Source organism: Myotis lucifugus, unplaced genomic scaffold (assembly GCF_000147115.1).
Source record: "Myotis lucifugus unplaced genomic scaffold, Myoluc2.0 scaffold_1358, whole genome shotgun sequence".
Classification (NCBI taxonomy): domain Eukaryota; kingdom Metazoa; phylum Chordata; class Mammalia; order Chiroptera; family Vespertilionidae; genus Myotis; species Myotis lucifugus.
This window is the reverse complement of record NW_005872406.1, coordinates 44054-58327: the sequence shown is the minus strand read 5'-3', so window position 1 is coordinate 58327 and position 14274 is coordinate 44054. Positions and strand designations below refer to the sequence as shown.

The window sequence follows — 14274 nt, the reverse complement described above, 5'->3', positions numbered from 1 at the left end:
CCCCCAACTCATCTACCAACTTAAAACCTCTTTCTACTGCACAAAAAAAAACTCCCAATTGGATGAACTGTTGAACAAAATAGATCCAAAGACATAGAAGCATGGGACAGACTGTCTAACTTCAGAGGGAAGGCGGGGGAGGGTGGGTGGGTGGGTGGGTGGGTGAGTGGGTGGGTGGGTGGGAAGAGATCAAACAAAGAGCTTGTAGGCATATATGCATAACCCATGGACAGACAATAGGGTGGTGAAGGCCTAAAAGAGGCCAGTGGAGGTGGGGGGGACATATGTAATACTTTCAACAGTAAAGACTTAAAAAAACCCCTCCAAATTGGGTCTTCAGATTTTCAGTGCATAACTTTATGTAACTTCTCCTTACCTTTCAAATTATTTTCCCTTCTCTCATGACTCACCAACAAGGCATCAGCTACAGGGGTCCAGAATTTGACTGCTTAGAGATTAGGAAGCCTGGCTAAACCAAACCCTGTCTCCCCAGCTTCTCCTTGAACCCTGCACTTTTATTTTACTACGAGTCTTACTAGCTTAATTACATTACCAAATTCTCAAGGAATTTGCATATATAATTCACATGGAAAATATTGCAGGAAATTTAAATCCACAGAGTCAAAAATGTCATACTGGATAGTCCTAGCTACAAATCGATTTCACAGTCAGCTATTTGTTCTGCAGTGTATAATCTTAACTGTAAAATATAATAAAACAAAAAAATAGATTTATATGGTTCCCACAATATAGTTACTTGTTTATGGTAGAGGCCAGGCAATTGGGAGAGGACTTAGAGAATGTTCTCCAGCGGGTGTTGTTCAGATACTACAAATTCTGAGCTGGTAGCTAGAGCCAAATTGAAGGGAATTGAGTTTTTGTTGATTGCCACTTAACATTTGCAAGTGCAATAAAGTTTATTTGTTCTAGGTTCTCGAAATTGTATTGTCTGATTGATTTCTTAAAGGGAAAACATTTAAACAGACTAAGTCTACTGAAAAAAATTTTTTTTATTCTACTGAGATTTTGATTTAAAAGAAAAGCACTCAGTGTTTTGGTTTTTTTCTGGTGTGTAGGCAGTTGTAGCCAGCCATATGTTTACTTTGTAAATTCTAGTTGAGGGTGCAATATAAGCTGTTTCAATTTGGGTGGAAGTTTTGTCAGACCTCACAAATGAGATCTGTACTCTGTTAGGAGTTTGCCAGATTTGCTGGGACTGTGTGCAGGTCCATGGTAATTAAGGATAACCTACTCCTAGTTTGTTTGAAGAGTAAATCCTAAAAGTCTCTTTCTTGCTATAGAAGGAATGATGAAATTAGAATACAGTTGTCCCCTGTACCTCCTAGTGGATGCCTGAGCCATCGATAATACTGAACCCTATATGCACTATGTTTTTTTTCTATACATATAGGAGGTTTACATATACATATATAAAGTTTAACTTCTAAATTAGGCACAATAAGAGATTAATAACAATAACTACAATAAAATAGTTTGTAATAACAGTTATGTGAATGTGGTCTTTCTCTCTCTCTAAATATCTTATTGTACTATACTCACCCTTCTTATGATAATGTGAGATGATACAATGCCTTCGTGATGAGATGAAGTGAGGTGGATATGATGGACAAAAGGATAATTCATGTCCTGGGCAGAACGTAGGGGAATGGCAACAGATTTCATTAGGCTACTCAGAACAGAGTACAATTTAAAACTTATGAATTGTTTCTTTCTGGAATTTTCGATTTAATATTTTCAGACTGTGGTTGGCCATGGGTAATTTAAACCTCAGCAAGCAAAACTTCTCTCTGATATGGGGGGAGGAGAGGAACTACTCTATTGTTATTTGATGATAATTGTGGTAAAGATTGTTTTAAGTAAGACTCATCAGTGGATTGGATGCTAAAACTGGTGGGTGAGAGGATGAGAAACAGGATGTTTCCATAGTCTCAAGAGATTTTGTTGCCGGTGGAAAGAGGGTTCTTCCACGGAGTCACGAGAAAAGCATTTTGAGCCCCCCCCCCCCCCTCGAGGAGGATGAGGTGTAACAGTAAGATTTATTGGAGCAATAACAGACTGTCCCCAGGTGCCTGGTATCTCATCCAGGACCAAATGGTTCAGCTCCATCCCACTGCCGAGTAAGTCCAGTCTCTGGGGCCGTATACTCACACTTGTCCTCACCCAGCCCAGGAGGACCACGGCCCAGAGGTGCAGAACTTCTCTGTCTCATTGCCCTATCTGCACAGCCACTGCCAAGACTGCACTTGGGCCGCAACTGGTACAGAGAGAGAACACTGGAACCAACGGGTGAACGAGCAAATGTATATTCCCTGGGGCTTGGGAGAGAGCAGAATTTCTTTCAAACTAACCCGTCTCTCCCCTGGCTCTTAGCGGGCTTATGCTGGGTCCTCCCTCTATCCAACTCAGTCTTTTCCCCAGGTTTTCCATGCTAGACTTTGCCCCTTTATGTTACCATTTTGGCTCCTACTGTGTGTCCCCAAAGTCTTGCTGCATCATCTTGGTTTATACTACGCATGCGCTTACCTCCCCTGCACCATCTTGGCTTCTACTGTGCTTGTGCCTAGCAAAGGCATTTCCCCTGATGTTTTTACTCCTCACTCAGCCATCCCGGCTAATGACTGATAGCCACTTCTTCCTGCCCACTCTGGGGATTCAGTCCCCTCAAGCAGAGGATGCAGCTGGCCCCTGGGGACCCTGTCGGTGCTGTGGCTTCCTAGTAAGTCAGGCTTAATGTCTGACTCGTCTCCCTAGTGAATCAGGCTTAGTGTGCGATTCCATTTATTCCCTTCCTTAACGAACTAGCCACCTACACTCACAGGATGCACGGGATGCAACGGGAGGGCCAGGGGCAGGACTGAACTAGCTGATCTGCACCAGGAGGGCCAGCTGGGTTCTTACATGATTGAACTTACTTTCATACTGATTGGTAACGAGCCACAATCTCAGCATCTGGCTATTCCCCTGGGCTACTACTCACTCATATGCCACAAGAGAATAACGAAAAGATTAAGCCCCAAACAGCAGTGTACTTCCCCCACTCCTTTCTGATTGCCCTTGTCCTACAGAGAAGGTCAGGGGAGGCTTTCTGGAAGAGGTGATGCTGTGCCGAGAGTGAACAGAGGTGATGTTAGCCAGGTAAACACAGAGCCGGTGCAGGCCCCTGGACGAGGGGGAATGAGTGGCGCCTGAGAAACCGTGCATCACTGAGTATCACAGCTCGTCTGATGCTGGCGAAGGATGGTGAGAAATGGCCTCAAGAGGCAAGTTGAGGCCAGGTCAGAAAGAGACTCGTACACCCTCCTAAGACACCTGAACTTGATCAGACAAGTATGGAATGCCTTTGAAGAAGTCTCAGCTAGGAAGCAACACAATTAGATTTATATTTTATAGAAATAGTTGTGGCAGAATTGAAGAAAAGGATTAAAGGGCCCAAAAAACACCTGCTTACGGACTGTTGACGTAATTCAGGTAAAGAAGTAAGTACCCTTTCTAAAATAGAATCCGTAGGGATGTAGAGAAATGGTTGGAATCCAGAGACACTACAAAGGTAGAATCAGTCGGGCTTTGTGACTGGATTGGAGTGGTGAGCTGCATGTTACATATTTTAAAAATCTATCATCAGAACGATTTTATCTAAGTGAATCTTTGGTATGTGCTTCCAAAATTTAGAGCTGATCTTGCACAGGAAATGACAATGACCAGCTCATTCCCAAACCATTATTTTCTGAGGACTTGCCAGTAAAACAGATGCATTTTTGAGTCTTTTGACAGCTGTGGTGAAGGCTTTACTCTTTGCAGCTTCTAGTGAAGATCAGCACAGCCTTGGGCAGCAGTAGGTTCCCAGGTTTAGGACACGTGCCTCCTCCTTCAGCTGCCTCTGACCGGCCTTTCTCGGGGTGGCCCTGTTTCCCCAGGATGGACCATGAGGCGGCCCAGCTGGAGAAGCAGCACGTGCACGACGTGTATGAGAGCACCGCCCGGTACCTCAGCGACCTGCAGGGCAAAGCCTGGCCCCGCGTCCGCCAGTTCCTCCAGGACCAGGAGCCCGGCAGCCTCATCGCCGACATAGGTAACGCAGGGCGGGGCGCGTGGTGAGAAATAGATCCCATCGTGTCTTTCTTTTCAGTCAGTGTTCCTTGCTGTGCGAACCGGAAGTCTGAAATTGTGCCCTTGGCATGCCTGTAACCCAGCTCATTCATTTTATTTTTTTAATATACTTTTATTGATTTCAGAGAGGAAGGGAGAAGGAGAGAGAGAAATATTGATCGGCTGCCTCCTGTATGCCCCACACTGGGCATCCAGCTGGCAACCGGGGCATGTGCTCTGACCGGGATAGGTCTAGGCCAGTGGTCGGCGAACCGCGGCTCGAGAGCCACATGCGGCTCTTTGGCCCCTGGAGTGTGGCTCTTCCACAAAATACCACATGTGGGCACGCACGTACAGTGCAAAGTTGACTTAAAACTTTAAGTAAAGTTTATTAAGTTAATTTTAGGGAACGTTGTGGAGTGAAAGAAGATGTAGTGTCGAGGATTGAGAAAGGTATGTTGAGATGGTTTGGACATATAGAGAGGATGACCGAAAGGAGATAGACGAAACAAGTATACAAGACGAGTGTGGATGGGAGAGTTGGAAGGGGTCAACCTCAGTGAATGTACCTCAATCAGATTGAGGACGTTTTTAGCAAAGGCCAGCTTAGGAGTACCCTAATTAAGTTCATAACAATGTACCTACCTATATAGTTTCAGTTTAAAAAATGTGGCTCTCAAAAGAAATTTCAACCGTTGTACTGTTGATATTTGGCTCTGTTGACTAATGAGTTTGCTGACCACTGGTCTAGGCTCAACCACTGGGCCACACCCCAGGGCAGCCCATTCACTTTATAGCAGAAATTCATACAATCAAGTCACCAAGTAGGAAGCTTCCTCAAACTTACATTTAGACAGTGGCGATCTTTTCAGCGTTTTGGGGCTCATCCTCCAACAAAATCGACCTGACGTCGGTTGAATAAATCAGGATTGAAATGACTGCTTGGGAAGCTGACTGTTGTAACTTTTAGAGATGTTAGTGGGTTCCGGTGGCTCACCTCCAGTGGCTCTCATGCCTTCCACAGAAGATCCAGAGATCATAGAGTTCCTGTAACCTCTTAGTACATGGATTTTTTTCCCCCTGAACTATTCTGTGGGTGTTTCATTATTAGAGCCTGTCTTTAAATAGATCATGTCTTTGTAATCACAGACTTGCCTGGCAGATTTTGGCTAAGGATGTTTCTGAATTGAGTGGTAAACCACAGCCTGGTAGATCTAAGATTAAGGTCTGGGATCCCCATTTGAGGCCTGCCCGCCTAAAACTGCTTTTTAACACTTGGAGTGCGGGAAACGAGTTAAGTCGGCTCGCGTGAATTGCGCGTACTCCGCGGGAGCCGTCTTTAACTCGGTTCATATAGATTTGCGGTGGAGTGCGGGAAACGTGTAAACTCGGGCCGATTGTAACTGCGTATTACCAAATATTTGTTTGTAATCCACCCTTTTGGTGGATGGAACAAAACCAAAAGACAGAGCCATCTTATATTTTGGCGGGAAATTCACCCGCACTCCAAGTGCTAACAACTGCATGAAGATTACACCCATGGAGTCCTAAGTCTGTACTTACACACTCGGCCTAATTTGACATTCACTCTAAGTGCTGGTAAGAGAAACACATGTGCCTGGCCAGGGCTTTTGACTTGTTAAAGATGGTGCGAGCAGTGTGGAATTTGGGGAAGGGGTGCATGTCATGTAGAAATAGAGAGTCTTTGATAATATCTCTATCATGTCAGTGTTTGTTTGTTTGTTTTAAATAAATCTTGTTTCAGAAGATACAGTGACTTTGGAACTCTTAACATTCATAGTCTAAGCACAGTACCAGGATCTTAAAATCAGCTGGTAGGAAAAGGAACTATTCAACACGTGGCTTTAGGACCACAGCATGTGCATATGCTACTTTCTTTCTCATACCTTACATCAGAAATTCCAAATGAAGTATCGATGGAAGTATAAGAAAATGAAATCATTAAAGGACTAGGGAACAACTAGATTATTTTAAAATAATAAAATAAAAAATAATAAAAGAATAATTTTAAAAGATAAAATAGCCCTAGCCGGTTTGGCTTAGTGGATAGAGCGTCAGCCTGTGGACCAAAGGGTCTTGGGTTCAATTCCGATTGCAGGCTCCTCCCCAGACCAGGAAGCAACCAATTGGTGTGTTTCTTTCACATCACTATTTCTCTCTGTTGTTCCGTCTTTCTTCCACTCTCTCTAAAATCAATGGAAAAATATCCTCGGGTGAGGATTTAAAAAATAAATAAAATAAAAAATACTCTCAGAGGCAAAAGGCCTTTCTCTGTATGATATTTTTTAAAAAGTCAGAAAGCATTAAAAAAATACAATTGATTGTCATTTTTCACAGTATTTATGTTCTATAAAGTTGCCAAGGACACTGAATTAGTGAATCCTGCATGATAACCCTTAGGGGAAGTATAGGATTCAGTTCCTGTGAACCTCTGGTCACATTTTTGTCAACTGGTAAATACCTAACCTGGTTCCATGTGTGTCTGTTTATTATTGACTAGAGGCCCGGTGCACAAAAATCGTGCATGGGGGGGGTGGGAGGGTAGAGGTCCCCTTAGCCCAGCCTGCACCCTCTCCAATCCGGGACCCTGTCTGACTAAACCGTGATCGGGCCTAAACCAGCAATTGGACATCCCTCTCACAATCCGGGACCACTGACTCCTAACTTCTCTCCTGCCTGCCTGGTCACTCCTAACTGCCCCCTTTGCCAGCCTGATCACCCCTAACCACCTCTGCCTGCTGGCCTGGTCGCCCCCAACTGTCCCCCTGCTGGCCTGGTTGCCCCACGCAGCCTGTTGTTCAGTCGTTTGGTCATCCTTCACTAACCCCCCTGCCAGCCTGGTCGCCCCACACAGCCTGCTGTTCAGTCGTTACTGTTACTGTGATGGCGTCCCGGAAAATTTGCATAATCCTCTATTGTTAGTATAGATTTCTTAACGGTGAACTCACAGGCAACAACTATACCTGATGCCTGGACAAAATGTATTTTGTCCATAAGGCCCGTCTCAGCCTTCCTGCACTTAGAAACTGTAGGCAGCACTTCAGCACGATGCTGAATTTTAAACAGTGAAATCACCACCAAAAAGTACGGAAATGCACAAAATGTGTGTGGTGCAGAATACAAAGTAGAGGGAAATGGAAGCATGCAGACACTTTCTGGTCTCTCTTCAATCCTACGAAAGGTCAGCATTTAATGAGACTTTGCAAAGGACCTGGTTGTTGTGTACCCGTGCTTGCTGCAGCACCGAAGATCTTCTGATTTATTTCTTGCACATTTACAATAGTGGGGTGACTAGGCGTGGCTGTGTTCTGGCTTTCCTTATTAGGATAAAACCTTCCCTCTCTAGCATCTCCGTGTGTGCACTTAGAAAATGGATAACTACATCAGATTTGGGATCTCCACTGCTATCCTTAAACATGAATACCATTAGAAATGAATTTGGGATGAGTCATGCTGGGAAGTTTTTAGGAGATGCTGAGATTTTTAAAAGACTTCAGTTTCCTCGTTATTACCAGATGCTCTCTGAACAGTTCCTTCTAGCACTAATCATCTATAAATCTGTTTTTATTAGTATTTTTGAAGTAATTTTCCTTTCATTTCTCTAAATGTAGCCCCTGAGCCAATAAAAAAAACACACAATAAAAAAACAAGATTCTTTTAAAAAACATGACCATCATCTTTGTTATCAGGATTTCAGTTTTAAAACACTCTGTGGATTATATTTTCCCCATGATTGCTCTTAAATATTGGATACTTTTTCTCACAAGCATTCTTAGGAACAGTGGCCATGAGATCTGAAATATTTATAAGACCTCAACCATTTACATGGAAATAATAACATTGGAAATATTATTTTTTATTCATAAGCCCTCCACTGTCTCACCTGGCATCAGCAAACCTTAATTATGCTTGTGGTGTCTCATGTAATTTTGAACAGCTCCTATCAAGGAGGAGTTATTTAAAAAGTGTGACAGCCCTGCCGGCATGCCTCAGTGGTTGAACATCGATCTATGAACCAGGAGGTCACAGATCCATTCACGGTCAGGCCACATGCCCGGGTTGCAGGCTCGATCCTCAGTGGGGCGTGCAGGTGGCAACCGATCAATGATTCTCTCTTATTATTGATGTTTCTATCTCTCTCTTCCTCTCCCTTCTTCTCTGAAATCAATAAAAATAATATTTTTAAAAAGTATTTCAGAAGCTGCAAATTAATCATCTTTGAATAGTGGTTATATTTTAGAAAAATATGAGACAAAAATCTACAGGTAATTCCAGAAGGTACAAATATCATCAGCTCTGTTGATATCTTTAAATATTTCTGAAAAGGAATTAGATGAGGTGTCTGTACTAGAATATACCAGGTACTAGATTTGGAAGGCTTTGTTTCAGGGTGGTGATTCATTCACGGCGCCATCTTCTTCCCTGTAATATCACTGAGATCTGATTGACCTAAATCTCTGGGCTGTGTCAATGTTGAATGACTTGGGTCTCTGCCATCAGAAAGTGAATGTCAAAAATGGTCTATTTAAGAAAAGAATAGTTCTTTCTTAGGTTGTATACTGAGTCATGTGAAACCGAGCACTGACGATAGGGTGGGTGAAAAACTGTTGAAATCTTTTTTTCATTCAAATTAAAATTTTGAAAAGCCCGTTTTCTTTATAGCCATTTAAAAGTTGTGGGCAGTAGTTTGTTTTAAGTAACCAGTAAGCAGCCTGTCTGTCTAGAGAGATGGCAGGAGAATAAAGGCCAGAATATATGGATCTGTACATAATGAAATATGGATGTGAAGGCAACTTTTGTAAAGGGACTGGACACTGTCCCTGGGATGCTAGGGACCAATCATTTCTTCCATGGGCCAGCCAACAACTGTGCTAGCATGCTGCGCCCTCTGGACATTACCTCGCTAAATATTTAATAAGTATTATTTAGGTTTTCCAATCCCTTTTCCCTCTTCTATTCTATCTGAAAATATGTAAGAACTGTCTGAAGGCTTTGCTTTTGCTTCTGTGTTTACCTTCACACCATGCTGTATTCTGTGTCACTTAGTTAATACAAAGCTATTTCTGTTCTTGTTATAAGACAAGCTGACCGACATTGTTCCATTCTCCTTTAAGCATGTAACACAGTTTTTCTCTTATAGGTTGTGGGACTGGAAAGTACCTTAAAGTGAATAGCCAGGTACATACCCTGGGCTGTGACTATTGTGGGCCGTTGGTAGAGATTGCCCGGAGTAGGGGATGTGAAGTCATGGTATGTGACAACCTTAATCTCCCCTTTAGGGATCAGGGCTTCGATGCCATCATCTCCATAGGAGGTAAGGCAGCCTGGTTACACGTTCCCTCTTTGCCATGAGAATCATGTTGCGTGGTTGAGGCCATTCTTACAACCCAACATCCATTCTTTGTGGAAGGGTCTATGTCAGTGGTTCTCAACCTTCTGGCCCTTTAAATACAGTTCCTCATGTTGTGACCCAACCATAAGATTATTTTCGTTGCTACTTCATAACTGTAATGTTGCTACTGTTATGAATAGTAATGTAAATATCTGATATGCAGGATGGTCTTAGGCGACCCCTGTGAAAGGGTCATTCGACCACCAAAGGGGTCGCGACCCACAGGTTGAGAACCGCTGGTCTATGTAGTTCATTTTATCTAATTTTTAAAAATATATCAACTGATTGAATTATTTGACTAATCTCAAATGTACTTATGGTGGGACATATAATTATTTTAACTAGTTAAACTTTCCAACTGTTATTTTATTCTTTTTGAGGACTCATTCCAGTTTCTTTTGCTTATGAGTAAGGAAGCAGTAGAGGAATTTTACTCATTGAGAACAGTACTTTGTTATATTGCAGTGTAGCCAGAACTCCCAGCGTGAGGTGGACATTTCAAAGTCATATGACCTATTTTAGGCCATAAGTGTGCTCTTTAGTAGCAGAATATTATAGGACGAATGCCACCTGGAAGGATGTGTCATCCAATCTGCCACTTGCTGGTAGGCAAGTCCCGGGGGAAGACAGCCCCACCTGGTCCCAGATTGCATTGTTTTTATAATGCCACTCAGCTCGAACTGCCAGAGATTGCTCATAAATCTAGGGAGTATGTTTCTCATATCCTCCCAGCAAGTGTGCCCATAAATACACATGCCACAACTTAAAAAAAAACACAAGACACAGCAAAAATCCTTGCCTGAAATTTACACAGGCTCATTTTACTCAAAACACATAGTCCTGAAACCTGGTAGGTTAGTCATATTTAAATATGCTTGGTGCCCTTGCTGATCTCATGGCAACTTCTTTGGCAAAGCAAACTATTTGTTCCAAAACACTTTAAAAATTAATCTATTTGAATATACTAAGCTTTATTAAAGCAAAGGGAACCTATATAAAATTGACTGACCAGATAAAAACTCAGCATAAAATGGTTTGCTCTCTCCTGAATAGATGAGAAGTGAATTTATTCAACATTAGATGGAGACTGTATCTTTGTATATTGAGGCCTGGATGCCGTAACCTTGGAACTAGTTAGGACCGGCAGGAGATGGTTGCCATGGAAACCTGCTGTGTAATAGTCCTGCTTCTTCGAAGTTGAAACTGTTAAGTTCAAAATGGGGACATTTGTAAAGACCTAGAATCTGAGAGAGGTCAGATTCTGGTGAGAAGTGTTCCCTTAAGTGGAAACACAGCCTGTGCCCTGACCATGATGGAACCGGCCACCTTTCAGTGCACAGGATGACACCCAACTGAGCCACACCGGCCAGGGCGCTATATGTTTTTTATAAAATGTCGTCTAATAACATGTTTATGATGATATAAAGGCAGTCCTGCTTGACTCTCACTTTAACTTTGCAGGGATTGAAAGTAAAAATGATGACCTAGAAGTTAACTTTAAAAAATATATATATTCAACCATTTTATATTACATTAACATTCTTAAAAATGATAAGCAATCATTTGGACTTGAGCTTGACTGGCTATCTTGGCATTATCTAAGTAGAAAAACATCTTTAGCATTTTTCTCCACTCCTATTTGATTTATTAACACTGATTAGTGGTATTAATCCTTCAGAGCTTTAGAAGTACCAATCATTCATTAAAGTAATGAATTACTTCATAGAATTCTACTGGTAGCACTTACCTAACTTAGTGCTTCCTTGCAGATTTTATCAATTCACATTGTTCACTCTCTAGTTAACACAATTCATAGGATTTGGGAACTGAAAGAGATTTTACACATTATTCATTCGAGGTGTCATAGATGAAGAGACTTAAAACCCATATAAGTTAAATAATTTCCCAAGATCAGTTGTCTACTAATTACAAGAGTCGACGCTAGCAGTTATGTCTCTCCCAGAGCCATGCCTGTGCTATTTCTACCACGTACCCTGCCCTGTAGAAATACGGAGATTTTAGTACATGTCAAAATTGCATCCCTGTTACATGGAAAATACTAATACATGAATGTGTAGGTTTAGTATGTACATACACGTTGAGATCTAGTTTCTTCTTTTTCCAGTTATACATCATTTTTCTACAAAACAAAGAAGAATCCGAGCAATAAAGGAAATGGCCCGCGTCTTGGTTCCCGGAGGCCAGCTGATGATTTACGTTTGGGCCATGGAACAAAAGAACCGGCACTTTGAGAAGCAGGATGTGCTGGTTCCGTGGAACAGGGCCTTATGCTCCCGGCTCCTCTGTGAATCCAGCCAGCCTGGGAGAAAGAAGCAGTGTGGACATCTAGAGAGAAGCCACCCCTACCACCCTCCTTGCTCCGTGTGTAGCTGCTCTGTTTGTTTTAAGGAGCGACGGGACTCAAAACGGTCCCACAGCGTGGACTATGAACCTGTCAGGGCCAGGACTTGTTGTGCAAACATTTCGAAGGAAGCTGGGGAAGAAAATGGGTTCTATCACACATTAGGAAAATCTTTTCGCTCCTGGTTTTGCTCCAGATCTTTGGATGAGTCAAGTCTGAGGAAGCAAATTGAAAGAGTGAGACCCTTGAAAAACACAGAAGGTTGGGCCACCAGCACTATCTCCATCCAGCCTTCCAGACACTCTAGTTTAGACAGGGATCCCCAAGAGCCATTTTCAACAAGAGAGCCAAGTTCAGACGAGGACGTGTTTGTGGAAACTTCTCAGAAGCATTTGGAGTGGCTGAGAGCACCAGCCACCGCGAAACATCTCCGTGGAGACCATCACGGAGAAACTGGGAGGAATGGCGGTGGGGATTGTCTGGGTAGCACCCATACTCCTGAGGAGTGTGCGGCTGCGGGTGCCTTAGGAGAAGGGAAGCCTTCTGCTCGTAGATCACTGAGGAGGATTTCTACGGTTGATTCCACAGATTCCATCCCAGATGACACAATTCCTGTCGAAGGACAACAGCCCGACGTTTTGGATTCCAGGGCCTTTATGCGCTACTACCACGTGTTTCGCGAAGGCGAGCTCTGTGGCCTGCTGAGGGAAAACGTGTCAGAGCTCCATATCCTGAGCTCTGGGAACGACCATGGCAACTGGTGCATCATTGCCGAGAAAAAGGAGACCTGTGATTGACTGGCTCATCTCAGACAGCTCCTCCGGAGATGCGCCACGCTCCTGTCCCCGGCGTTGGGATGGCTACCTGACTTTGCATCCACTTCCATTATTTTTTAACCCATGCATGCTCTGGTCTGTAGAGACTATGGAAGGTCATCTTTTGAATCTGCGTAAACACAGAGCCGGGCATCTGAAGCATTTGGCGAAGGGTATTTGTGATTCAGTGTTGATGGAAGAGATCTGAAGAAGCAGCGTGCAGTGAGCTTCAGTACAGTTTGGGGTTTTTCCCCCCTGAAAGATGAAATTATTATGAGACTACATGTGTATAGTTTTTCAGTCTTATAAACTGATTTTAAAAGATCCTGTTTGTAAGTATACCTTCTAAAAACGGCATTTTTATAAAGTTAGGGGGTAATTCTGTTTCTCAGATTATATTTTAGATCTGTGTGCCAGATAACAGGTAAACCTGTTCCATTGCACAGATGGAAATCGAACCTGGTGATAAATTATTTTGTTGCCAAGGCCTTGCTTCGACTTAAAGTCTTCAGAAAGGTGAGAAACAGTAGAGAGAGAAAAGAAGTGTTACTGGACTTTTCAAAACGATAAGCAATCTCACTTCAAGCTAAGTAGATAACAAGGTTATCAGTGTCACTCAGAAGTTTTTAAAGGCACAGAGTGTCTGTGGGTATTTGTAGTTGGTATTTTTCTGACCTTATTAGGCCAGGAATATCCAGTTGTGATAAGACCAAGATTGACCAAGGAGGAGTTTTCACCTAGAACAGTGGTTCCCACCTTTTTTTGGCATGCCCCACCTAAGCATCTCTAAAATCCTGATGCCCCCCTGTGGCATATAATTCTTATTACTCAAAAAGTGAACTCCTCTTCACATGGAGGAAGCCTAAAAGGCCATGAACTTGGTCTAAGTTCCAAAGAACATGGCATCCATGAAAGAGAAAAATAAAAGAACAAAAGGATAGTTGAAGTACTGAGGAAGAAATCACTAAGAAATTGTTTTAAAAATAATAAAATGAAGTGATATAAAAATAGCAAATAAAGTTTCAAAACATAATAGAGAACTGAAATGCATAAATATGTCACAGTGTGTATTTATATACTGTACATGAGGCCCCTAGAACCATAAGAAATGCAAAAAATTCACTGTTAATAACTCATTCTCAAATTGCCCCCCTGTGGGGCGTGTGGCCCATGTTGGGAACCACCGACCGGGAATGATGATCTTTGGACTGAAAGGATATTTAGGAAATGAGGATCTGGGTGAAGCTCTCTTTTGGCTCTCAGTACAAAAGACTGTTAAGGGGTAAGATATTTGGCCTTGGTGGGAGATCAGGTGTTGAACTTTTGAAAATAATACCCAAGTATTTATCCTTTTGAAAGTGACCATTCTGTTAGTTATAGTAGACATTTAGGCAGAATCAAGTCCTATTCATCAAAGGTTGAATTCCTGCCACCTTACAGACAAGCCCGTAGATTGGGCGTTGTGTGGTCACTGCCTCTGTTTAGATTTAACCATGGGTCTGTTTAAATCCATGTCATGGATCCTGAAACGTAGATATAACTAGGACGGGACTAGAGATCTAAGAAAAGCAGAAATA

At 42.6% G+C, this 14274-nt stretch overlaps 1 protein-coding gene across 5 annotated transcripts in view; it reads left to right on the top strand.

Moving 5' to 3' along the window:
• TRMT9B (tRNA methyltransferase 9B (putative)) overlaps positions 1-13022 on the top strand; it is a 15027-nt gene extending 2005 nt beyond the window's left edge. Inside the window, exons 2-4 of one of the 5 annotated variants that reach the window (XM_023748396.1) lie at positions 3936-4090; positions 9269-9442; positions 11646-13022. In XM_023748396.1, the coding sequence (XP_023604164.1) occupies positions 3937-4090; positions 9269-9442; positions 11646-12679 (1362 nt within the window). In that variant the 5' untranslated portion in view covers position 3936 and the 3' untranslated portion in view covers positions 12680-13022. Of the gene's footprint in view, positions 1-3935; positions 4091-9268; positions 9443-11645 lie in introns of those variants that run through there. The other 4 variants (XM_014449693.2, XM_014449692.2, XM_014449694.2 and 1 more) reach the window with 4 other exon arrangements.
• Positions 13023-14274: the final 1252 nt, after the last annotated feature.